At 40.9% G+C, this 24289-nt stretch overlaps 1 protein-coding gene across 9 annotated transcripts in view; it reads right to left on the bottom strand.

The window, feature by feature from the left end:
• Positions 1–24289, bottom strand: part of PDXDC1 (pyridoxal dependent decarboxylase domain containing 1) — a 55686-nt gene that overhangs the window by 13672 nt on the left and 17725 nt on the right. For 6 of the 9 annotated variants that reach the window (XR_014072943.1, XM_081556312.1, XM_081556314.1 and 3 more), the window contains exons 2-13: positions 23018–23091; positions 22451–22516; positions 20147–20227; positions 18092–18238; positions 16491–16680; positions 14013–14081; positions 12592–12670; positions 8413–8497; positions 7311–7359; positions 7067–7168; positions 6081–6206; positions 1945–1995 (exon numbers count right to left, since the gene is read on the bottom strand). Coding sequence is in view for 8 of the 9 variants with exons in the window: in XM_081556312.1 (XP_081412438.1) it covers positions 1945–1995; positions 6081–6206; positions 7067–7168; positions 7311–7359; positions 8413–8497; positions 12592–12670; positions 14013–14081; positions 16491–16680; positions 18092–18238; positions 20147–20227; positions 22451–22516; positions 23018–23091 (1119 nt within the window). In the remaining variant the exon portion in view is untranslated. The remainder of the gene's footprint in view (positions 1–1944; positions 1996–6080; positions 6207–7066; positions 7169–7310; positions 7360–8412; positions 8498–12591; positions 12671–14012; positions 14082–16490; positions 16681–18091; positions 18239–20146; positions 20228–22450; positions 22517–23017; positions 23092–24289) is intronic. The other 3 variants (XM_081556313.1, XM_081556315.1, XM_081556319.1) reach the window with 1 other exon arrangement.

Genomic DNA, 24289 nt, shown 5'->3' with positions numbered 1-24289 from the left:
GGCTTACTGTGAGGATTCATGAGTCAGCACCTATGAAAGCACCAGACAAAGGCTGTAGCAAGGAGCAAAAGACAATAAATAATTACTTCCACGTTATGGTGCCTGACGGTCTCCAATCTGCCCTCCCACACATTAGCTGATACGCCCCTCCTAATGAGCCACCGAGGCAGATGAATTCATTCTCCTGTAACTACCCTGAGACAGAGGGTCCACTGGCGGAGGACACAGGCTTTGAGAGTGCACCCCAGCTCTACGCTGCCGTGCCACTTCCTTATCCTGTCTGTGCCTTAGCTTCCTCCCCGGTAAAAAAAAACAACAGAATAACCACTGTGTCAACTCACAGAGTCTGTGTATTTATTCACACTTGAATGCCTACTGTATGCCAGGTACCACACTGGGGATGGGATATAAAATCATGAACAGACAAAAGTCTTTGCTTCTACAAGGCTTCTCCAGACAAAAACAGACAAGGAACAAATACAGACCACAATTTCAGGAAGTAACAATGATGAAGGAAAAAACCCAGAGTGCAGAGAGTGATGGATGGTGGTGGGTGTTACTCCAGGTGGGGTGGGGGCTCAGGGAAGGCCTCTCCGAAGAAGAGGTGATATGTGGGAACTAAGATCTGAAGGATAAGAAATCGGTAATGAGAAGAATTAAGGGGAACAGTGTTTCCAGGTATGGGGAACAGCATGTACAAAGGAGACTTGTGATGGCTGAATGAAACAGGCATGGAGGGGACTTAGTACCATGCGTGCTACACAAACAGCAGCTGCAGTGTTGATAGTGACGATGATGATGGTGGATTACTGGCAGGAAGATGATGATGATGTTGATGGATTACTGACAGGCCACAATGCCTCATGGTGTTTGCCAGTGACTGTCCCCTCTACTGAGTAAAGCAGCCATTGGAAGGGGAGAGGGAGCAGGGTTATGCCTGGGCTGTACGTGGCCTTACAAAGAAGTCCAAACCAGCTGGTGATTAATGAGCAACATCAGCTCCTCCTGGTTTGGAGAAGAAGGAGGAAGGAGAGGAGTGAGGAGGAGCCCGAGAGGGCTCCCCAAGGGAGCGACAGGAAATACATCGGCCCAGCACTGCCTATACCCCACCAGTGTGCTCATTTCAGTCCATAATTTAGTCTCTCTGTTTGCAATCAGAAGAGTCCAACCAACATACCTTCACCGACAGCTGAGCTCACAGGCTTGGGAGGTTAACAGAATGAGTCAGTGTCACAGGGCCCCTGTGGCACAGCTGAAATTGGAACCCAAGTCTCCTGACTTACATTGATCCTCTGTTTCTCCGGTGGGGCCACTGTCCCCTTCCAAGCTAGGAGTGGAGTCACCTCAGGTCAAGTGAGTAGTTCCCAGCTCCTACTCAGAAGGCAGTGAGGGGAGCAGCCCCTGATCGGGCACTTAAACCGAACCATGTACTGAAGTGGACACAAACTGCACTCACTTGAACCCCAAATAAACTCAAATGTTAGTTTCAAACTTAACTATATCCTATAGAATTGTCAAAGAAACACCCCTTCATGCAAATGCTCTCTGGCACCAGAGGGCTTCACAAAGAGTGGCCCAAAGCACTCTGAGAGACAAAATGATTTTCCACTTGAGGAAGATGGGGGTTCTAAAAATCCCTGGACAGGTGAAATCAATGGTGCTTACTACGTCTTTGTGCAATTCTAAATTTTAATAGAATAAAAAATGCAAATGGATTATATGAAAAGCACTGTAGGTGTTCAAACAGTGTATGGGGCAAATTTCTACGCTTTCTGCTAACTGTAGAATTAAGTCACCAGGCCATGTATGACTTTCCCAAAGAATGGTGGTTAACTGGAGCTGCCACAATTCCATGGACATGCACCAAATCTGGAGAAAATCATGCTAAGTTACTGAAGGTAAAAGTTACTGACTTCAAGAAACAGATCAAATTATATACTATACCAAGATTTTGATGTGGTTCACTTTCTTCAAACTTTCTTGCAATCGTTGACTCTGCAAATGACAAAAAACCGTTTCATGTAATTTCATATTAAGAAGTGGTTTTCATAAGGGTCTTTGCAAGTCTGCAAACAAGGATCTTGGACAGATAAAGCCATCTGCAACTTGATGATTTCTAAATTTGGCTGCCAATTTTTGCATTTCAACATCTGCAAATATTCCCCAATATGCCAGTTACAATTACATTTAGTGATTCCAGAAAAGCTTTTTCTAATTAGACATATGTGAATTTGTCATGTTAGCAACATAGAGGTCATTCATTCATTTAAAAAATACTGAGTGCAAGGCAACAAAAGCAAAATTAAACAAGCAGACTACATCAGACTAAACAGCTTCTGCACAGCAAAGAAAGTCATCAACAAATGAAAAGGCAACCTATGGAACGGGAGAAAATATTTGCAAATCATTTATTTAATAAGGCATTAAATCCAAAGTACATGAAGAACTCATACAACTCAATAGTAAAAACCCAAACAATCCAATTAAAAAATGGGCAGAAGGTCTGAATAGACATTTTTCCAGACAACAGGCACAAGGAAAGATGCTCAACATCGCTAACCATAAGGGACATGCAAGTTAAAACCACAACAAGATGTCACCGCACACCTGGGAGAATGGCTGTCATCAAAAAGACAAACGACAAGTGTTCACAAGAATGTGGAGAAAAAGGAACCCTTGTGCACTCTTGGTTGGAATGTAAATTGGTGCAGCCACTGTGGAAAACATATGGTCAGTTCAGTTCAGTCGCTCAATCGTGTCCGACTCTTTACGACCCCATGAACCGCAGCACGCCAGGCCTCTCTGTCCATCACCAACTCCCGGAGTCTACCCAAACCCATGTCCATCGAGTCGGTGATGCCATCCAACCATCTCATCCTCTGTCGTCCCCTTCTCCTCCTGCCCCCAACCCTTCCCAGCATTAGGGTCTTTTCCAATGAGTCAACCCTTCGCATGAGGTGGCCAAAGTACTGGAGTTTCAGCTTCAACATCAGTCCTTCCAAAGAACACCCAGGATTGATCTCCTTTAGGATGGATTGATTGGATCTCCTTGCAGTCCAAGGGACTCTCAAGAGTCTTCTCCAACACCACAGTTCAAAAGCATCAATTCTTTGGTGCTCAGCTTTCTTCACCGTCCAACTCTCACATCCATATACGACCACTGGAAAAACCATAGCCTTGACTAGACGGACTTTTGTTGGCAAAGTAATATCTCTGCTTTTAAATATGCTATCTAGGTTGGCCATAACCTTCCTTCCAAGGAGTAAGCGTCTTTTAATTTCATGGCTGCAGTCACCATCTGCAGCCCAAAAATATAAAGTCTGACACTGTTTCCACTGTTTCCCCATCTATTTCCCATGAAGTGATGGGACCAGATGCCATGATCTTAGTTTTCTGAATGTTGAGCTTTAAGTCAACTTTTTCACTCTCCTCTTTCACCTTCATCAAGAGGCTCTTTAGTTCTTCTTCACTTTCTGCCATAAGGGTGGTGTCATCCGCATATATGAGGTTACTGATATTTCTGCCGGCAATCTTGATTCCAGCTTGTGTTTCTTCCAGCCCAGCGTTTCTCATGATGTACTCTGCATATAAGTTAAATAAGCAGGGTGACAATATACAGCCTTGACGTACTCCTTTTTCTATTTGGAAAACATATGGAGCTTCCGCAAAAAGTTAAAAATAGAACCACCATATGATCCAGCAATTCTACGTGGGTTATCTGCACTGAAGAACAGGAAAATACTAATTTGACAAGGTATGTTCACTTCAGCATTATTTACAATAGCTAAGATATGAAAACAACCTAAGTGTCCATCAAAGGATGAATGAGTTAAGATGTTAGGTCATATAATAATACACACACGCACACAATGGAAAATAATCAACCATAAAAAAAGAACAAAATCTTGTCATTCGCAACATGGGTGGACCTTAGGGCTTCCCAGGTGATGCTAGTGATAAAGGACCCACCTGCTAATGCAGGAGACATAAAGACAAGGGTTCAATCCCTGAGTCATAAAGATCCCCTGGAGGAGGGCATGGCAACCCACTGCCGCATTCTTGCCGGGAGAATTCCCATGGACAGAGGAGCCTGAAGGGCTACAGTCCATAGGGCCACAAAGAGTCAGATACAACTGAGAGTCTTAGCATGCACACACGGGTGGGCCTTAAGGGCATTACCCCAAGTGAAATAATTCAAACAAAGACAAATACCATATGATCTCACATATGAAATCTAAAACAAAACAAAGCTGATAGTTACAGAGAAGACTGGTCTTGCTAGAGGTGGCGGCTGGGGGAGGTCGGTGAAGGGGCTCAAAAGGTAAAAAGTACAAACTTGCAACTCTTAAAAAATACATCATGGGGAATATAGTCAATATTACTGCAGTAACATTTTTTTTTTTTTGGCCATGCTGAGTGGCATGCGGGATCTTAGTTCCCTGATCAGGGATGGAAACTGAGGCCCCTGCAGTGGAAGCGCCATATCTTAACCACCAGGAAAGTCCTGGAAACTAATTCTTAATATGCTATCAGTGGACCTTACATTTTGGGAGGAGCTGCAGAGACCAAATGAGAGCCTGCATCCACGGTGCCCCATGGTGCCACACAGTGCTTGGCACTGAGTTTAAACACTCTGGAACTGCTTCCCATGAAGACAAAGAGGAGAAAAAGGAAGAAAAAGAGGAGGAGGACACTGATTTTTGCTCTCAGGGAACGTGAGGCCTGGTGTGGACTACAAGGCAGGACGGGACATGGGAGACCACACTGCTAAACCTCTGTGGGCTTTTCACGTGTGCGTTTAGCAGCGTGAGTCAGCAGCGGAGGCCAGTCCTCAGGAGGGTCTGCGATCCACCGTGGTGTCTGCTGGCAGGTAGATGCCAGAGTGCAGGGACCTCAAGTGTCTGGTGGCTAATGTCATAACTATTCTCTTGTAGTCTGTAAACCAAAGAGAGCTGAACACCTCTCCCTGGAGTGCCCAAACCTTCCCCAAACTAAGTTACCATGGCAATGAAAGCTTCTCCTTCCGAAGAACCAAACCTCAAGATGAGAGCCAAGAGCCCCATGAGAAAATGTTTTTTAAAATGTGCTTCTGTAAACATAATGAGCATGAATCTTAATATTACTTAATGTAAAAATGAAACTACTTCATTTAGAATGTTTATATTTCATTAGAAACTCATATTAAAATATCCTATTATAACAGGACCCCTATTACAGTAATATGAAAATACTAATTTTTCTTAAACATAAAAATGACACAAGGATGTACAAATTCCAAGAATATATTTAAAACAAAGATTAATTTTTTCTTGTTTTTGGCTGCACCCATGCAGCATGCAGGATCTTGGCTCCTCAACCAGGGAAAACAAAGATTTATTTTTAAAACTATCTGCATACCTTACCATATGATCAGGCCCTACTGTGACAGCTTTACATGTACAAACTCACTAAGTCCTCATGACAATCTTTCATTACATCATCACCTCTATTTACAGGTGGGAAATCAGAGGGACAGAAAGGTGACATCATGCTGTAGACTTAGGTAGAACTCAGCTCTCAAAAACTGCGTACATAAGGCATTTTTTTGTTTTCTGAACTATAACATAATTATACAGTGTTCACAATTAGAACACCTCAGAGAATTAGAATTGTCCCTAAAGCCTTGCAATTTGGGAGCCCAAGCCAGCGGGTGTTAAAAATATCCATGCCAGCCTTACTTCCCCCGGCCATCATCTTCTTTTACCCTCAAGACCCGGTCGGTCAAGTGGAGTGCTTATCCTGGCCTCCGTGTTCTCCTCCACTCCTTGGCTGTCACCGTGCCTTCTTTTCTCCCCCATGCTGACACCGGCATTCATTTTAATCTGATTTCATTTGGACACAAATGCTGGGACAGCCCCAGCAGTCTCTCCCAGAACTTTGAACAAGAAACCTATATATGCAGGGCAATTAGTCTGCTTGCTTATAAGAAGGGAACTCCAGATGGTGAGGTATTGAAGGCAGGGTAAATCAGTGAAGGATTTTTCTGTCTGTTTCTGCCATGGAGTATCTGTGACCCGTGTGAACTTCAGGTTTCCACTTACCAGTTGACAGGCATGCTTGATCCTCTCCACAATCCCATCAAGTCCCAAGTACTGTAAAGACAACCACAGTGGCAGGGCACGGAGCTTGTCTGCTGGCTTATTTGATGTAAGACCGGAAACTAAAGTCTAAAAAAGTCAATATAGGTTTATTACTTAAAGCCAATGAAATCACATAGCAGAACTACTACTTTCCATTTACTATGCACTTAGTTTGTGTCAGATGCTATGCAGGCCCTTGGCTTGCATTATTTATTTGATCATCAAGCAACTCCATGAGCGAAGTATTCTAAGCAACTTGTCTCAGAGACCTTGCTTTTTCCAGGGGTTCGTGGCTAAGATGTGGCAAAGCTGGGATGAGAATCCAGACAGGTTCATCCCAGAGCTGGAGCTCTTAGCCACTCAAGAGGTAGCCCCTTCCAAGGCTGTTCTGAGCATCCTCAAATACTTGGCCAGAAACACATGAGCAAGACTTAACTGTTTAAGAATCACTGAAAACTTATTTAGCAGTTGCCTATCACTAACTGGTTCACTAACAAGAACCATCATTATGCTTTTAAGAACTACATCATGTTACAACTTTTTAGACAATGTGGAGGATCAAGAGCGTTAATAATCTTAATTATTAATTCCACTGTGGGAATCCAGTCTAAGGAGTAATTTGAAACATGAGTGATGCTCATTATTTCAGTAACAAAAAACTGAAAACAGCCTACAAGTTCACAAATGGAGGATGACTGTGGTACTTAAATGATGGAATATTATACAGTAATACAAGTTTTTCATACACATGGGGAAGTATGGGGAGAATAAATAGAAAAAAAATATATGGCATCGTTTCCCTTATGTAAAAAAAATTTTCATTTGAAATGAAAAATCACAGATGTAGCATTAAGGAAAAGACATACTTTTTCCTTTTTCTGTATTTTGCCCCCAGACTCAATGACTACTAGCCACTCCCTACTCCCTCCCAGTGAGAGGAAGTTTACCAAGGCAGGATCGTCATGCTTATAGAGGGTCACAGCCGGAACAGCTGGCAAACCCAGCCACGGGCCCGGAGTCAGCGTCATGCTGTCACATTTGGTTGCAGCCTACCAGAGAGAGAACAACTTCCTGTTAGACTATCAGGATCCAGTCAACCCAACACCCTCTTCCATTCATAAAAACCATCAGGGATTAAGTGATTTTAAATTCCTTCTTAAAAACACAGTATTTAGTAAATCAACAACATACCAGCACTGAAGAGGAGACATAACCTAGAGCCAAGGTTGCCAGATTCACACTGGAAGAAAAAACACAGACCTGAGAACTAATGATTTCCTGCTGCTTATTTGCCAAGCATGTACTTCCTCCCTCCAAAAAAGAAAAACACAACAGGGCTGTGCTGTTCCATGCTGACCGTTACATGTCTTTCCGCTGTGTTGGTAGCATTTGCAACAGCAGCATAAAGTGTGGTACATATATTATACAAATTTCAGGAAAACCTGGAAAATGCATTTTTATTAAAATGTTTCAGGGGATGTCTTTTATCTAGTGTAATAAGTGTCTTACTTTCTACCTTGGCAGGTATTATATCCAAGTCATCACGCTTCCCAGAGGGACAATACTAAGAAGCAATGCACCGTGTATGTATGATGTGCTGGAAATGGACCCCCAGGGCTGCCTCCACTCCACCTTCTCTTTGCAGCACTCCAGCGGCCTTCTGGGAATCCACCCCCACCTCCTCCATGAGACCTCAGCCTCGCAATCACCTCAACTATCGGAGAATTACATTTCCCTGGCCACAGTGACTGGCTCAGCATGAGACTCCTGGCAGGATTTCTGACCCTCTGGACACAAAGCTGGAAAGGCGGCTGGAGTTGCTGCAGCTACTCTGCACCAGAACAGGAAAGGCTATCTACCTCCAGACGGAGCCACCACGGAGGAAGTTCAGCCAAGTGATCTGGCTGACGTGGTGCCTACCGCCGATCCTAACACTGGTCTTAGTTAAGGGAGCCAATAAAATCTCTTTATTATCTGCAACCTAGCGAGTCCTTGGGCTTCCTTGGTGGCTCAGCTGGTAAAGAATCTGCCTGCAAGGCGGGAGACCTGGGTTCAATCCCTGGGTTGAGAAGATCCCCTGGAGAAGGGAACGGCTACCCACTCGAGTATTCTGGCCTGGAGAATTCCATGGACTGTATAGACCATGGGATCACAAACAGTCGAACATGATTGAGCGACTTGCACCTTCACTTTCACTTCACCAAAGAGTCCTTAGAGATAAATGTGACGACACAGTGAGCTCTTCCCAGGCCCTCCGCAGGCCCACTGTGGAGCCAAACTCCTCTCCACTCACCCCTCCACGTGGAGCCATATGCCGTATTGCTCACAGAGCTCTTTCAAACGCCCAATCTTATCTGTGTGCCCCACTGCTGCAGTTCCTAGGATAAAACACACAAGAAAGGACACAAATATTTTCTGAGTCTTTACAGCATGATAAAAGCTTCTATATACATTATCTCCCCTTGAGAGAAGTAACATATCTGTTTTGTTGAGATTTTTAAACTGGCTTAAAATCAACCACTGCAAGCTGATTATTCAAGGATTATTCAAGTTTTGAAAAATAAAAAATCAAGCTTGCTGTCAACTTAAATCCTCTCTCTATATATCTGTATACACTAATTTTCTATGTACTTGATCTGTTGTTTCAGAATATATTCAAGTTTCCCACCAAGACTGTGGGTTTGTCAATTTATACCCGTTATTCTATCAACTTGTCCTTTATATATTTCAAAGTTATATTCATAAGCATTTATACCTATTATATCTCTGAGTAGATGCCATGAATTATTACTATGAAGTCTATTTTATCTCATAGCAACCCTGCTATAGTACTTTTGTTCTGTCAGCATTTGCCCAAGATGTGTGTGTGTGCTCAGTCGTGTCTGATTCTTTGCGACTCAAAGGACTGCAGCCCGCCAGGCTCCTCTCTGTTCATGGAATTTTCCAGGCAAGAATACAGGAGTGGGTTGCCATCTCCTGCTCCAGGGCATCTTTCCGACTCTGGGATCGAACACTCATCTCTTGTGTCTCCTGCATTGGCTGGCAGATTCTTGACTGCTGCACCACCTGGAAAGCCCTCGCCCGAGATATCCCTTACTTTTTGTCACTTTCTGGGTTATTTTTATTTAGATGTGTCCTCGATAAAAAATAGAGGGAGACCTCGGTTTGATTCCTGGGTTGGGAAGATCCTCTGGAGAAGGGAATGGCAACCCACTCCAGTATTCTTGCCTGGAGAATTTCATGGACAGAGGAGCCTGGCAGGCTACAGTCCATAGGGTCGCAAAGAGTTGGACACGACTGAGCGACTTTCACTTTCTATAAAAAATAATATGAATTTTTTTAACCCAATATGAGGGGTTCTTTGTTTAAATTTAGAAAGCACTCTGAAGTCAGCTTAAACACATTACACACGTTGACCCACCCCCTTGGTGACATTTACATGCCAGGCTTTGCTGGGAAGACCCTCCTCACAGAACATGAGTAAAATGAAGAGTTGGCATGCTCCCAACTGTCTGAAATTTCCAGTTAGCAGAAGCCACCTAGTAAGATTTCAGATCTTCACCAACTGATTCAATGAACACAACTAAGACAAGTGCTTCTCTTGCAGGGGCTGTGCCAGGGAAAAGGCTGAAAACTCCGCCTCCCAAACCCTAATCCATCTCAAAATTACAAAAAAAAATCTTAAATGACACATTTAGTTTAGCCAAGGCCTGGGCTGTGTCACATGAACCATCAACACACAAAGCACATGCTGTGTTTAAGCGACCGGACGCCACACTCGGATTCTCTTCACCTTGTGGCAGGGTCAGCTGGCTCACCACTGGAATGCGGAGTCTGGTGATGGCAATGTGGTCACACTGGTAAGTCACTCAACCACATGTAAACTGAAGCCCCTCCCACTTGTTAAGTGATTGACAGGACATTGGTTCTGTTTCTATTTAAATATACATACACTAAATCAGGCAGAAGAGACAGTTTTTCTGGTGGCAACAAGGTGGATGGGTGCTTTTTCTGTTTATTATTGTTTTTTAATAATCGACTTTACTGATTGAAGTATAATTTATGTACAATAAAATCCACTCATTTATGTACGTGCTGCGTGCTTAGTCGCTTCAGTTGATTCAATGACTTTTGACAAATGTATACGGCGTGTAACCAGCATCACCCCAAAAGTTCCCTCATCCCCCCCTGAAGTTTCACTCTTCTCTCCACTCCTCACTGGCCCCAGACAACTGTGACCTGTTTTCTTTGCTGTAGTTTTATCTTCTTAGAATTTCATATAAATGGATCATACTCTAGGTAACTTCTTTTATGACTGGATTTAGGCCCTTAATTAGCATGCTTCTGAAATTCATCCATGTTGATGTGTGTTTCAGTAGTTATTTCCATTTGTTGCTTAGTAACCCATGATTTGTTTATCCTACAATGTATTCATTCACCAGGGGATGGGAATCTGGGTTGTTTTCAGGTAAGAACATTGCATCTCTACAGCAGCCTAAGGGTTTCAGTTATTCTGCATCCTCACTAGTGTCTGGCACTGTATTTTTTTATATTCTCCATTCTAACAGATATATAATAGTAGCACATTGTTGTTTTCATTTGCATTTCTTTAATGAGTAATGATGGTAAGCATTTTTTCAGTGCTTATATATTCATGTATTTCTTTGGTGAAGTCTCTACTCATATCTCTTGTTCACTTTAACACTGTATTACTTATATCCATAATACTGAATTATAAAACCTCCTTATGTATTTTGGATAGAGTCCTTTGTCAGGAAAATGTTTTGTCAATATTGTCTCCTAGTCTGTTACTTGCCTTTCCATCTGTTTAACATGGTCTTTTGAATAGCAAAAGCCTTTTTTTTTTCTTAATTATAGTTGATTTACCATGTGTCAGTTTCAGGTATTGTTGTTGCCCAGTCGCTAAGTCATGTCCGACTACTTTGTGACCCCATGGACTGTAGCCCGCCAGGTTCCTCTGTCCATGGGATTTTCCAGGCAAGAATACTGGAGTGGGTTGCCATTTCCTTCTCTTCCTGGGATCTTCCTGACCCAGGGATCTAATCTGTGTCTCCTGCTTGGCATTCTTTACCACTCAGCCACCTGACAGCAAAGTCATTCTTTTTCAGATTCTTCCATTAAGGTTATTACAAGATATTGAATATAGTTCCCGGGGCAGCAAAGCTTTTAATTTTTGATAAAGCCCAATTTATGGTTCTGCCTTTGTGTCCCAAGAAATCTGTCCTCAGCCAAGGTCACAAAGATCTTCTATATGTTCTTCTAGAAATTTTACTGCCTTGGCTTTTATGTTCAGGATTATGAACTATTTATAATTAACATCTTCATATAGAGTAAGGTAAAGGTTGAGGTTCAATTTTTTTCTATATTGATATCCAATTGTTCCAAAACCACTGATGGCTAAGACTACCCTTTTCCTTTTAAATTACTTTAGGCATCTTTGTTAAAAAAAAAAACCCCAAGTGACCATATTTCTATGAGTGAGTCTATTTCTGAACTCTATTTTCTTCAGTTAAGTTCACGCTCTCTTATATGTAGCTGTATAGTAACTCTAAAAGTCAGACAATGTAGGACTTTCAATGCTGTTCTTTTTCACAATGATTTTCACTCACCTTAGACCATTTTATTTTACGTCCATATAAATTTTAGAATCAGCTTATCCATTTCTATAAGAAATTGGAAGTCTGCTAAGATTTTGATATGGATTGAGTTGAACATATAGATTAATTTTGGAGAGATCTGACTTAATAATATCAAGTCATTCAACCCATGTTGATGGCGCACTGTTCCATTTATTTGGGTCTTCTTGAATTTCTCTCAGCAACATTTTGTAGTTTTCAGTGTATACGTCTTGTATTATTTTGTTACATTTATCCATGAAGGGTTTTTTGATGTTGTTATGAATGGCCTTTAAAATCCAATTTCAGTTGTTCATTGCAACCTTGATAGATCTGCTTATTAGTTCCAATGGCTGTTCTTTGTGGTTTCCTTAGGACTTTCTATCTATACAATCATGCCATCTGTAAATAAAGACAGTTTATTTTTCCTCTCTATTCTGTATGTCATGTAATTATTCTTCTTGCCTTACTGCACTGTCTAGAGCTTCAAGTACAATGCTGAATACAATTTGGTGAGCACAGCAGAAAGCGGTAGTTGACTTGCTGTCTCAAGTGGAGATTTAGTTGTGACATTTAAAAATTCAATTTAGAAAGGAAGCACATGATGGAGCAGAAAAGCACTTACCTCCTAAATGAAAAAGTATATACACACAAACAAGAACTCCCAAAACAAAACAACATTTACTATTATAATTCTCAGCATGGGGCTGACACCCTCTACCTCACATTCTTAAGACTTGATCTCTTTTAGGCTAAGTACCAATCTTCTTTTTTTCTTCACCCCGATCCTCTATCTTGTATGTCCAAAGTGGAAGATTCAAGTCCATGACACCTACCAGCATTTGCAACAAGCAGCAGGGGCAGTTTTCCTCGTTCTATGTCATCTTTAATCAGTTTCTCCAGGAAGGCAACATCCTGGGATTGAAAGACAAACCACAAAAACATGAGACAACCAGCATAAAGGCTATACAAGGAAAAATGGTAACTTCTGAATGAAGCAGATACTCTCAAAATTTATCAAATCAATTCTTTTCTTGACAATTTTCCTATTTATCCCTCTAATTATAGATGAGAAAATCATCTTACTTGAAGATTAACTAGAAAACTCAGTTAAATGAGATTAAAGTTAGAAACTACATACACAAAACCAACATTTCTCTACTTTAAAACATTTACGATTTAAAAAATTCTTTTAAACTGACCCCCCTGCCACCACAAAAACAGTCAAAAATGTATCTCTAATGTTATGCCAACAAAGGTCCATCTAGTCAAAGCTATGGTTTTTCCAGTGGTCATGTATGGATGCGAGAGCTGGACCATGAAGAAAGCTGAGTGCCGAAGAATTGATGCTTTTGAACTGTGGTGTTGGAGAAGACTCTTGAGAGTCCCTTGGACTGCAAGGAGATCCAACCAGTCCATCCTAAAGGAGATCAGTCCTGAATGTTCATTGGAAAGACAGATGCTGAAGCTGAAATTCCAATACTTTGTCCACCTGATGCGAAGAACTGACTCACTGGAAAAGACCCTGATGCTGGGAAAGATTGAAGGCAACAGGAGAAGGGATGACAGAGGATGAGACGGTTGGATGGCATCACCAACTCAATGAACATGAGTTTGAGCAAGCTTTGGGAGTTGGTAATGGACAGGGAAGCCTGGTGTGCTGCAGTCCATGGAATTGCAAAGAGTCAGACATGACTATGACTGAGTGACTGAACTGAACTGAATGTTATTCAATGATGTATCTAAACCAGAAAACCTAACTACCTTGAAAAAGAAATGAAGAATCCTAAAACCTATCCCTTCTGCTTCTGACTTCAGTATGTCCGAAAATAAGCAGAATCCAATCCCAAGGATTATGATAAACCACCTCACTTTCAAAATCTGCCTCATAAATCCAGGTAACAGCGATAAGCATTTGAAAGGATGAGCTTTAGAAGGAATTTCTGATGCTTAACTGAACTCCACGTTTCTACTTAAAGCAGGTGATACAGTGATTATAAGACTCCTTAAGAGCCAGGTGCTGCTCACCTTTATGCCAGTCAACCTGTGTGGACATTCAAACCTGGAAGCATGTATTAGGCAATGGGAAGATCTAAGCAATCCATGAATAAGCTAATAATTATCTGGAGGCCAGTGAACAGAACCACAATTGAAAGGAAGATACAGTTTCAAAACACAATTCTTTCCTATTTTATAAACTTACCATCAGAGCTTACCATTATATTTTGCCATTATAAACTTTACCATCAGAGCTTACCATCTGATGCTGGGATCCAAACACAGTGTTACAGGGCACCCGACACAAGCAAGGGAAGGGCAGGCCAAGCTGTAGGGAGAAACGTGCAATTTCACAAGAAGGATCTTTGTCTCCATCCCCTTACGTCCCCAAAAGACTATGGCTCTAAGTCATGATTATTCTTTTAAAACAATCCCTCCCTTAGGAACACTTAATATTGTAAGTATACACATGTTAAAGTATATCTAGAAAGTGAAGCACCCCCCCAAAAAAAAACCAATTGGGGTAGGGGGGTAAATTTCCAGCAGCTGTCTTTTAAGAAGATAAAGACAAAGTAAAATTTTCTAAAAGAGTTAACTAAATGAATAACTATCAACTCATCTTCTAAATGAGTACCTAATCTTTGTTGTATTTTAGAATATGCCAAAAAACTTTTCCAAATGGAGAAACAAGCTGAGCCTTTAGGGCTTTGGGGGGTAATTTAGGATCCTCCCTCCAAGGATTAGTGGTAAATAACACCTCCTACAGGCATTCAAAGAACAATATGTATTTATGGGCCCACCCATTCCTAAAAAGCAATAAATATGGACTAACAGATGTACATATCTCAAGAGAAAAATTCAGTGTTATGGAGATAGTAATTGTCAAATAAATTTTATATCCTTCATTTTCAGCTTCCATATCCTTAAGGAGATTATGTTTCAGGAATTTTTTAACATTTGAGCATATTGCTCTATATAACTAAGACTTGTAAGCGTTTACAGACCAAAAATTTAACGAGCAGTTTATTCACATTTTTCTCCTGTAAAGAATCTTTGTTCTAAATTGTGAAAGTGAAACCCAAGTAAAACACACAATAAATAATTACAGAAATTAAAAGTGAAAATGTCGGTCCATTCTCCCCACCCCTCAGACCCACCAATTAAGCCACCAATCTGTCACCGTTGGGCTTCCTGGTGGCTCAGATGGGAAAGACTCCGCCTGCAGTGACGGAGACCAGGGTTCGATCTCTGGGTTGGGATGATCCCCTGGAGAAAGGAATGGCTACCCTCTCCAGTATTTTGCCTGGGGAATCCCATGGACAGAGGAGCCTGGCAGTCTACAGTCCATAGAGTCACAGAGTTGTATACGACTGAGCGAGTAACATTACCCTTGTTAACAGGTTAGTACAGAACTTTCCAGATATTTTCTAGGCAAAAATATAATGTATTTATATAAATATATTTTTCCAGGTATAAAAAAATATGCACAATAGCATGTACATACTTTTAAAAACATGAACACCTGCCACCTGCCTTTCCCACTTAACATCCTCACACATCTTTTGAAGACTTGATTGCTGTCCCAAGACAGCTCTGAGCCCCTAAGAGCTTGGCTCACAGCAGGTACTCAATAAGTAATTTGTTTCGTGTTTCTACAGAGGTATTATAAAATTCCTCATTTTGTATACCCTTAAGAAGAGGGCACAATTTCTTTTTTTTGATGTGAAAATGGGTAAAAATACTCTGTATCGCCGACCTGATTTAGTCCATTTAGGTTAATATTTGTTGTTGCTGATTAGTCACCAAGTCGTGTCTAACTCTTTTTCAACCCCATGGACTATACCCTGTCAGGCTCCGCTGTCGATGGATTCTCCAGGCAAGAATACTGGAGTGGGTTGCCATGCCCTCCTCCAGAGAAGAAGAGGACACAATTTCTTGCCACCAGTGACCAAGGCTCAGAATCAACTCAACTCTCGCGTTTCCCCTATGTATCTCCTGGGACTCCTCCTTCTTACAGAAGACAATCCCTCCAATCCTATGGGTTTTGCTTTAAAATGTTCTTGGCCAAGAGGCTTAACAAGTTCTTGACTCAAGGGAGCACCCTAATCAAGCTTTCATAAACTCCAGAAAAGGGTAATGCTTCTTTGATCTAATAACTCTAGACTGGCTTTGAAAATCCATCTGAGGAATATAACCCAAAGTATAGAAAAAGCTTTATGCACAAAGATGTCCATAACAGCACTATACAAAGAGAATTTCCCAAAAATGGTCATAAAAAGCCAAAGAATACAAACACTCTAACTGCCCAAAAACAAAAAAAAAAAACACATTTTAAAATACTATACACTTGCTTGAAGGAATATCATGAAGACATTAAAAATATAATTTGATGAACTGATAAAACATGATATGCACCTGTTACAACAGTAAGTGAAAAAAGCCATGTATAGCCGTGTAAAAACATACATACATACCCTCTGACTGACCAAAGTCTGAAAAGAAATAAAGTAAAATGTTGACTGTGGTTGCCTTTGGGCAACTAAAAAATACATACCTATCTCTCTAAACTTACTAATACACATTTATATATAAAAATGAGAAAACACACATGTAAGAAAATCATCTTTCTTTTCACTTGAAAAAAAAGCAGCTAAAGAAATGGGTCAATGCACTTGAAAAACTCCTAGGACAAAACAAAGCATCGTTTCTTTAAATGATAGCCCTTATGCCACATTACCTGATTACAGAGGTACTGGCCCAGGCCAGGCCTAGCAGCAGCACTTAGATAGATAACAGGCTTCCTGTTATATAACACGTTGAACCCATCCACTACGAAGTCTTCATAACGGGAATGGATGGCAAGCCTACAGATCTTTGCAAGTCCTTCTCTTTCTTCTTCGTGGAAATAAGCACAGCCATTTTCATATCTGTTAAGAGACACTCATATGTCAGTATTTTCTTACCTCTGATTTTATAAGCCCCAGTCTTCTAACCATGGAAGTAAATCTTTTCTCAACCTAGAAACTGTCACCCAGACCAGTCAAAGGAGATAGGAATCACCCTTGTCTCAGATGGCTGACAATTCATAGCAGCTGGAGGTTATAAAGAACAAAGGCAATGACCCTTCATCCACACTGAGCTCCTGGAAGAGTAGCAACTAAGAAAACCAGCAGGAAATAGGAATGCCTCAGATATAAAAAGGCTGAAGACCATGGACTGCCTTATTTCACCAGAAAGTCAGCATTGGATAATGTAGGCATGGTTTTTAATAGTGTCAGCCCTAAAACGTCCAAAGTAAGTAAAACTGTCAATAACGCTAGTCAGGCTAAGTTTTGCTTTTACTATTATCTGCTTGGAACCTTTTATTCTTCTCCATCTCTAAAGAGAAAGAGAGAGAATTTCAATTACAGGTGTTGGATTTTTATTAGAAGAAAATTTCTCCTTTGCCACACAGGCAAACTCATACTCTCGCTAGGCCAAGCTCCTTTCCACCATCTGAAAATGAGTCTCCCAAGTTATTAAACGTTCCAATGTTAGGTAAACATTCCTTTTCCATAAAAGTAACAGCATAAATAAACACAAAATACCACTGGTCTTGTATCTTCTACTGACTCCTTACTTTGCTAGAATTCCTTAATAATGACAATATTTACCACTGTATAAAGCAAATTTCAATTTCCCAACACATACTCAACTTCCTTATGACAGCATTTCCTTTCTACTAAAACACAGCTAATACTTTAAATAAAAATACTTGAATCCAGGGACTTCCCTGGTGGTCCAGTAGTTAAGACTGGGGGCCTGGGTTCAATCCATGCATGAGGAACTAAGATCCAGCATGCCACACAGCATGGCAAAAAAAGAGAAAAACTCTCCAAAACTTGCCTCCATTTCACTGCTACATCTTCTATCAACATGTGCCAACTAGGAATCTTCTTTTTCTTTCCTTATTTTTATTTTTTTTTAAATCATGGAAGTATGATAACACATTTACAGGAGACTTAGAAAATAAAGAGCAAGGTTACATGTAGTTCTACTATATATAGTAACAAATAAGAAACTGTGGACATTATTCAACAGTACAGGCTCATGTTCTCAGCTCTTCACACGTATTAATTCATTGGTTCATTGAATCCTCACAACAATGGCGTCAAATGGATATTAAGGCTATCTCTACTGCACAGATAAGGAAACTGAGGCATGGAGTGGTTAAGTAACTCTTCCAAAAGGAAAGGGAAGAGGCAGATCTGAATCTAGGTAGCACAGCTCCAGAAAGAGACTTCTCACAGTCTATATCCAACTCATAAATGCCTTTACCGGAAACTAAAAACTTATTACCTGAAAATTCTGCAGAGCCATAAGGTAGTGTCTGAAAGTATCCTAGTAGTAAGTTTTCTCAGCTTCTCTTTATCCAGAGTTGAAATGTAAGCTCCCAGACTATGCCCCAACAAAGATATATGACCTTGTTCTCCAATATTCTGAATTCTGTTAATCAAAATATATTAGATTTTAAAAAAAGGTATTAGTCTAAGCATAAATAAATAAAACTTAGAGACACAGTATTCCACAAAAATTTCTGTCACATTTGAAATGCACTTAATGGCCTAGAAAGCAGAAATTGAGATAAATTTAGAAAATTCAATGTGTAATAAGGTATTAATAGCTTAGGGGGACATTTTCTTTCTGAATTCAAGTTCTAGGAGATAAATATCCTTTTTATTGAATACCAACTAAATAAACAAACTGTTTTTAAATAATTTTCTCCAAAAAAGTTTTAAATTAAATACTAGCTGTAAGAACTATGGAGAGTAGAGCTGAGATAAAATGTGCAGAAAACAATTTAAGAATCAATAGATGAAGATCAATTCCCTGCATTAAAAAGGCTATTCATAACAATTCAGCAAATTCAAGGGGTACTAGGTCTTAAAGTGGACGGACTAATTTCCCGTATAAAGAATAAATGTAACAATGAAAATGACAAAAAATCAACAGGATTCTGGGCAGAGAAATGTAAGTGGGTCTTAAAACATACAAAAAAGACACTTAACCTGATTTTTAAGAAAAATGCAAACTAAAACTATGCTGAAATATCATTTCTTACCTATCAGACTGGCAACCCATAAGTTTGCTAATACCCTTGTGGGCAAAGGTGTGGGGAAAAAGGTCCTCTCACACACACAGAGTGGGAATGTGAATGGGCACAATTCCATGAAGGGAAATTTGGCAATATCTGTCAAATTACAAATACACAAACTTATTCGGTCTAGCAATCCCATTTCTAGGACTTTAATCTCCAGAAACACTACTTTGAGGAAATGACAGATGTACAAAGTTACTGGCGGCAGGAACGTTTGTAACAGTAACACATGAATCGGAGCCTAGTTAAATAAAGTACGGCTCATCCATGGAGTAACACTGTGTCCGTGTTCGGTCATGTCCGACGCTGTGACCCCAAGGATCATAGCCCACCAGGCTCCTCTGTCCATGGGATTTTCCAGGCAAGGCTACTGGAGTAGGTTGCCGCTTTCTCCTCCAGGGGATCTTCCCCACCCAGGGATCAAACCCATGTATCCTGCACTGCAGGTGGATTCTTTACCGCTGAGCTACGAGGAAAGCCCCAGAGCAACATTAAACAGCTCTTAAAGGAGAAAGCTCCTTGTGTACTATTCCAGGAACTTCAAGACATAAATGAAAAAAGCAAGTCATAGAACAATGTGCAGAGTATTTAGGTCCTGGAAGTGGTAAGCATAGATATCTGGCTTGGGTGTACGTATATATGAAGTATCTCTGAAGAATACACAAGAAACTGGCAACTTATCTCTAGGAAGAAGAACAAGCTAGGGAGGGAGAGGTAAGAAGGAATACTTCCTTTGCATATATACCTTTTCTATCTTTTGAAATCTGAACCAGAAGAATGCATTACCTATTCTAAAAAACATTGTATTTAAAACAATTAAAGAGAAAATAAAACTAGATAAAATTGCTTGATAGATGCATCAATGGAAATAAGATAAATAGATGATTCACAGATGGCGTGGCCTGCCACCAATGAATTCAGCTGCAGTACTTCTCAGCAATTAAAAGCCCAGGAACAGAAGCAGCCAGAAACAGAGACACACACAGCAGCTACCCTCTGGCCCCTGCGCCAGCCCCTCCCTAAGACACAAGACCATAAAAATGACAGGGTTTTAGTTTTAGTAAATGATTTCCTTTTACAAAATACACTATCTAAAACATGTCAACATCTCCCTGAAGGAAGTGAATGTTGTAACTTCATACATAATCTGGAATGAAATAAGGCTTATTATTGCAGCAACTTGTATGAATGTAATCGTTATCAAAATCAAGAACACATATACTTTCAAAGAGAAGCTGCCAACCGTTCTCCATTACCGGGTGCTCTGGGGCTCCTCGTCTTCATCTCCGTGCATCAGATTCTGAACTAACTGGAGGATGCTCACCATGTCTTGTCCACTGCAGAACAGAAAAACAGTTGACAGACAGGGGGAAGCAGTACACGCCACCCCCCCACCACCACCAGTCTCTCACTATTTCTCTTGTCTAAACTAGCTTTGATATCTTCTCGTTACAACAGAAATAATGTTTTTGAGATACAGTACACACCATCCTGTTTTTTTAAAATAAACCATAAGTTATCAACTGAATTCTGAATATAACCACACATATATTAAAGTATTAGTTGCTCAGTTGTGTCTGACTCTTTGCAACCCCATGGCCTGTAGCTCGCCAGGCTCCTCTGTCCATGGAATTCTCCAGGCAGGAATACTGGAGTGGGTAGCCATTCCCTTCTCCAGATCTTCCCAACCCAGGGAATGAACCTGGGTCTATTGCACTGCAGGCAGATTTTTGATCATCTGAGCCACCACGAAGCCCCTTACTTGTGATTAATTAAATCTTCTACCTGAATGTAAATTTGATTTTTAAAAATTTCCCTAGCTTTAGCAGTATTTCTCTACCAGTTCACTTGAGTCTTGGAGACTACTTAGTAAGCATGTTATAAGGGCCAAAATAGTCCTTATAAGCTGCTGGAAGATCACAAAAGCAGCAAGAGTACTCCAATACCACTGGTGTATCTAAGCTTCCCTCCATATGGGATTCTTGTCTGTTTGTTCCAATAGAGTTAAAAGTGAAATGCAGGCATCGCTTATTACCACCTCTTCCCCAAACTGGAGAAACTGGAGATTTGCTTGGAGTATGAACAGACTTACTTCTGTCCAAGATAACTTTTTTAAATGCTCATTACACGAGGAGGTGGAGACATATGAGAAGAATGTGAGCAGTGCAGTTGTTAGCAATGGCAAGGTGCCTTGCAAAACATGTGATGTCAAAATGCTACCCCTCTACTAATGAGAAGGTGACATAAAAAGTTCTCCTTTTTGAAAAACAATGTCCCCAAACCCATCTTCCTCAAGGTGCTGACCTTCACATGCGAGGGACTCTGGTCCTTGGACTTTATGTAGAGATGAGGCCAGGTGACCTTCAGGAAATGCTACGTTACAAAACTGTGAGGACGCCATTAGTCCCTGAAAAGCACTGAACTCTGTGCCTGGGAAGTGGGATCCCGGATGTGGCTATTAGCATTATTAGTGTGAACACCCTGGACTGGTGTCATTAATGTACTCCCACTCTAATTGAGAATTACAGATGTTCCTGGCAGTATCTCTTCTAGGGAAACTTCTTCAGGATGAGTAGAACCCTGTAATTCCCTTCAGTAGGCCTGGGATGAGGAGACTTATAAGATCTGGTTCCTGTTCTCAGCTGGAAAACGAACTTCACCCATAGAGGACTTCCAGTAGGTATCCTCCATCTACTGGGATCCTTCCTGTTCTTTTGCAACCTTGTACATATTTATATTTGGGTCAAAGGACAACTTAAGGGAGTTGTACTATTTACCTATGTACAGTTTCCTGGTTATAAAAAAAAATAATAAGTTTGTCCGAAGGAAACTGGGCCAGGACTTAAACTCCCAAATTAAGTGCTAACATCCTGCAAAAACTGTTGGCTGGATAACTACTTATTTTCCTGATATACTCCCTGCTACTTCAAACCACAAACATTTGACAGATTTCCTTTAGTTGCCAAAAAATAAATCACTCTACTAATAAGTGAGCTAATGTTTTCCTTTCATTTTCCTTTCCTTACTATAAAATACAGTGGTAAATCTTATCAAGTTAATATAATTCTCACAATAAAGCTCAGTCTACCAAACAGATTGTTGGTTTCAAGGATGAAACAAGTATGATAGTTGAGTTATATTATGAGTCTGCATGTGCTTCTAAGAGGTTGTGTCAAACTCTGAACGGGGAAGGGGGAGAAACAGTAGGAATAGCAGCATCACCAACCAGCCAACAGCATCTCAGTTGCTGACGTTACACCGCACAGAACTCTCAATTTGCTTTGTGTTCATTAGAATTGTAAGTCAGTGATGGTAAAGCCTTGGTTTAAAGAAAATGTACACCCCAAGTAAAGGTGCTTATCTTTTTTTTTTTCACTTTTTATTTAATACTGGGAGTACAGCTGATTAACAATGTTGTGATAACTTCAGGGGGACAGCAAAGGGGCTCAGCCATACATACACATGTGTCCATTCTGCCTCAAACTCCCCTCCCGTAACACTGAGCAGAGGTCCCCTGTGCTAAACAGTAGGAAAAAGTGGTTCTCTCCCTTGTCACCTACCTGCCTTGCAGTGGCCCTGGAATATCCCCTGATAGGAGCTTCTTTCCATTTTCCTCCTCTGTTCTTCTAATTTAAAGGAAACAAAAAATTGTTACATTTCTAACACTGGAGCATGAACAGGTGATAATGTTGCTCATAAACTCTAGTAACTGAGGTGGGATTTGAAACACACATCTCCCCCTCACTGTCCCAGCCCCCCAGGCTGGGGTACAGTTTAATTTCAGGAAAAGAATACTAAAAAAAATAATAATATTTCAACCCATTTCTTGTTTACTTGATGTACTATATGACCTGAATATACAGCAAGAAGTATTTATAGAGTCAAGTTAATACATTAAGTAAACTTTTAATAGGCAGAACTGAAAATTTAAGTCCTGCCCCTCAATTTCAAAATCCTCTAATGATAAAGCACCTTCCACTCAAGACAAACACCAATTTTAAAGTCAGCTGCAGCTAAGCATGATGTTCTGAAAGCAAGAGGTGTCTTTAACAGCAGGAAACCAGTGCCACCAGTTTCAGAGCAGGTTGAACATGTTTAATGGGGTCACGTCTGTTCCACAGGCTCACCTCTGACTCTCCTCGAGCATTTTCATGGCCTCCTTCAAGTTTTTTCCCATTTCAGCTAGAGTAGGGTCTGCTATCTGGAAAAGAAATGTTTTCAAAAGGTTAAATGTTAACAACCTTCTATTACTTCTACAACAGAGTTCATCAAGGAAAAAACTAAACTTTCAGTCCATTTTCTTCTGGATTTATTATAACATACTTGGGTTATGAAGCACATGCTTGATTTCAAAATTCCAACAGTACAAGGTATAACATGGAGAAGTCCCACTCCGCGGGGGAGGTCACTTTTGACATGTATCTCTCCCAGCTTCCCTTTACTCATGTGCACTTCTCCACACTGCTTTTTTTCTGCTTTACAGTGAATACGGTTCCGCATCAGTAGGTCCACTTCATTCTCCTTAGCGGTTATACCTTTTTGCATCTGATGGATGTATTATAGTTTATTTAACAGCCCTGAATTAATGGACCTTTTAGGTTACTTGAGTTTTTCACTATTAGAAGAAGGTTCAGAAAAGTACGAATAGCATACTATTTGTTTTATGGCTGTAGTAGGCTGAAAAATGGGGCTTCCTTGGTGGACCAGTGGTAACAATCTGCTTGCAATGCAGGAGATGCCGGTTCAATCCCTGGGTTGGGAAGATCCCCTGGAGGAGGAAATGGCAACCCACGCCAGTGTTCTTGCCTGGGAAATCCCATGGACAGAGGAGCCTGGAGGGCTATAGTCCATGGGGTTGTAAGGGTCGGATACTGCTTAGCAACTAAACCACCACCACCAAGCTGAAAACTAGCCCCCCAGAAGATGTTCATATCCTAATCCCTAGAACTTGTGAATTTGTGTCCCTTATGTGACAAAGTCTTTGCAGATGTGATTAAAATGGCATGATTACCCTGATCACCCAGGTAAGCCCTAAGTGCAACAGCATGAACCACCATAAGAGAGCTGGAAGGAGCCCACACATAAACACAGAGAGCAGGCAGCGTGCAGACAGAACAGACAGAGATCTGAAGATGCTGCCCTTAAAACTGGAGGGATGGTGCCACCAATAAAGGCAGGGTGGCTGGCAAGCAACATAAGCGGGAACAAGAAAGCAAGGGGCACCCCAGAGCCTCTGGAGGGAGTGCGCCCTGCCAGCCCTTGATTTCAGTTCAATGACAATGATTTCAAACTTCTGGCCTCCAGAACTGAGAGAGAATATATTTCTATTGTTCCGAGCTACCCAGTTTGTGCTAATGGGTTACAGCAATCACATGAAACTCCTACATTCAAGAATTTGC

Source organism: Giraffa tippelskirchi, chromosome 13 (genome assembly GCF_054371585.1).
Source record: "Giraffa tippelskirchi isolate mGirTip1 chromosome 13, T2T-mGirTip1v1.2.pri, whole genome shotgun sequence".
NCBI classification, from domain to species: domain Eukaryota; kingdom Metazoa; phylum Chordata; class Mammalia; order Artiodactyla; family Giraffidae; genus Giraffa; species Giraffa tippelskirchi.
Note: the sequence above shows the minus strand (reverse complement) of the source record. Positions and strands in the feature narration are given on the sequence as shown.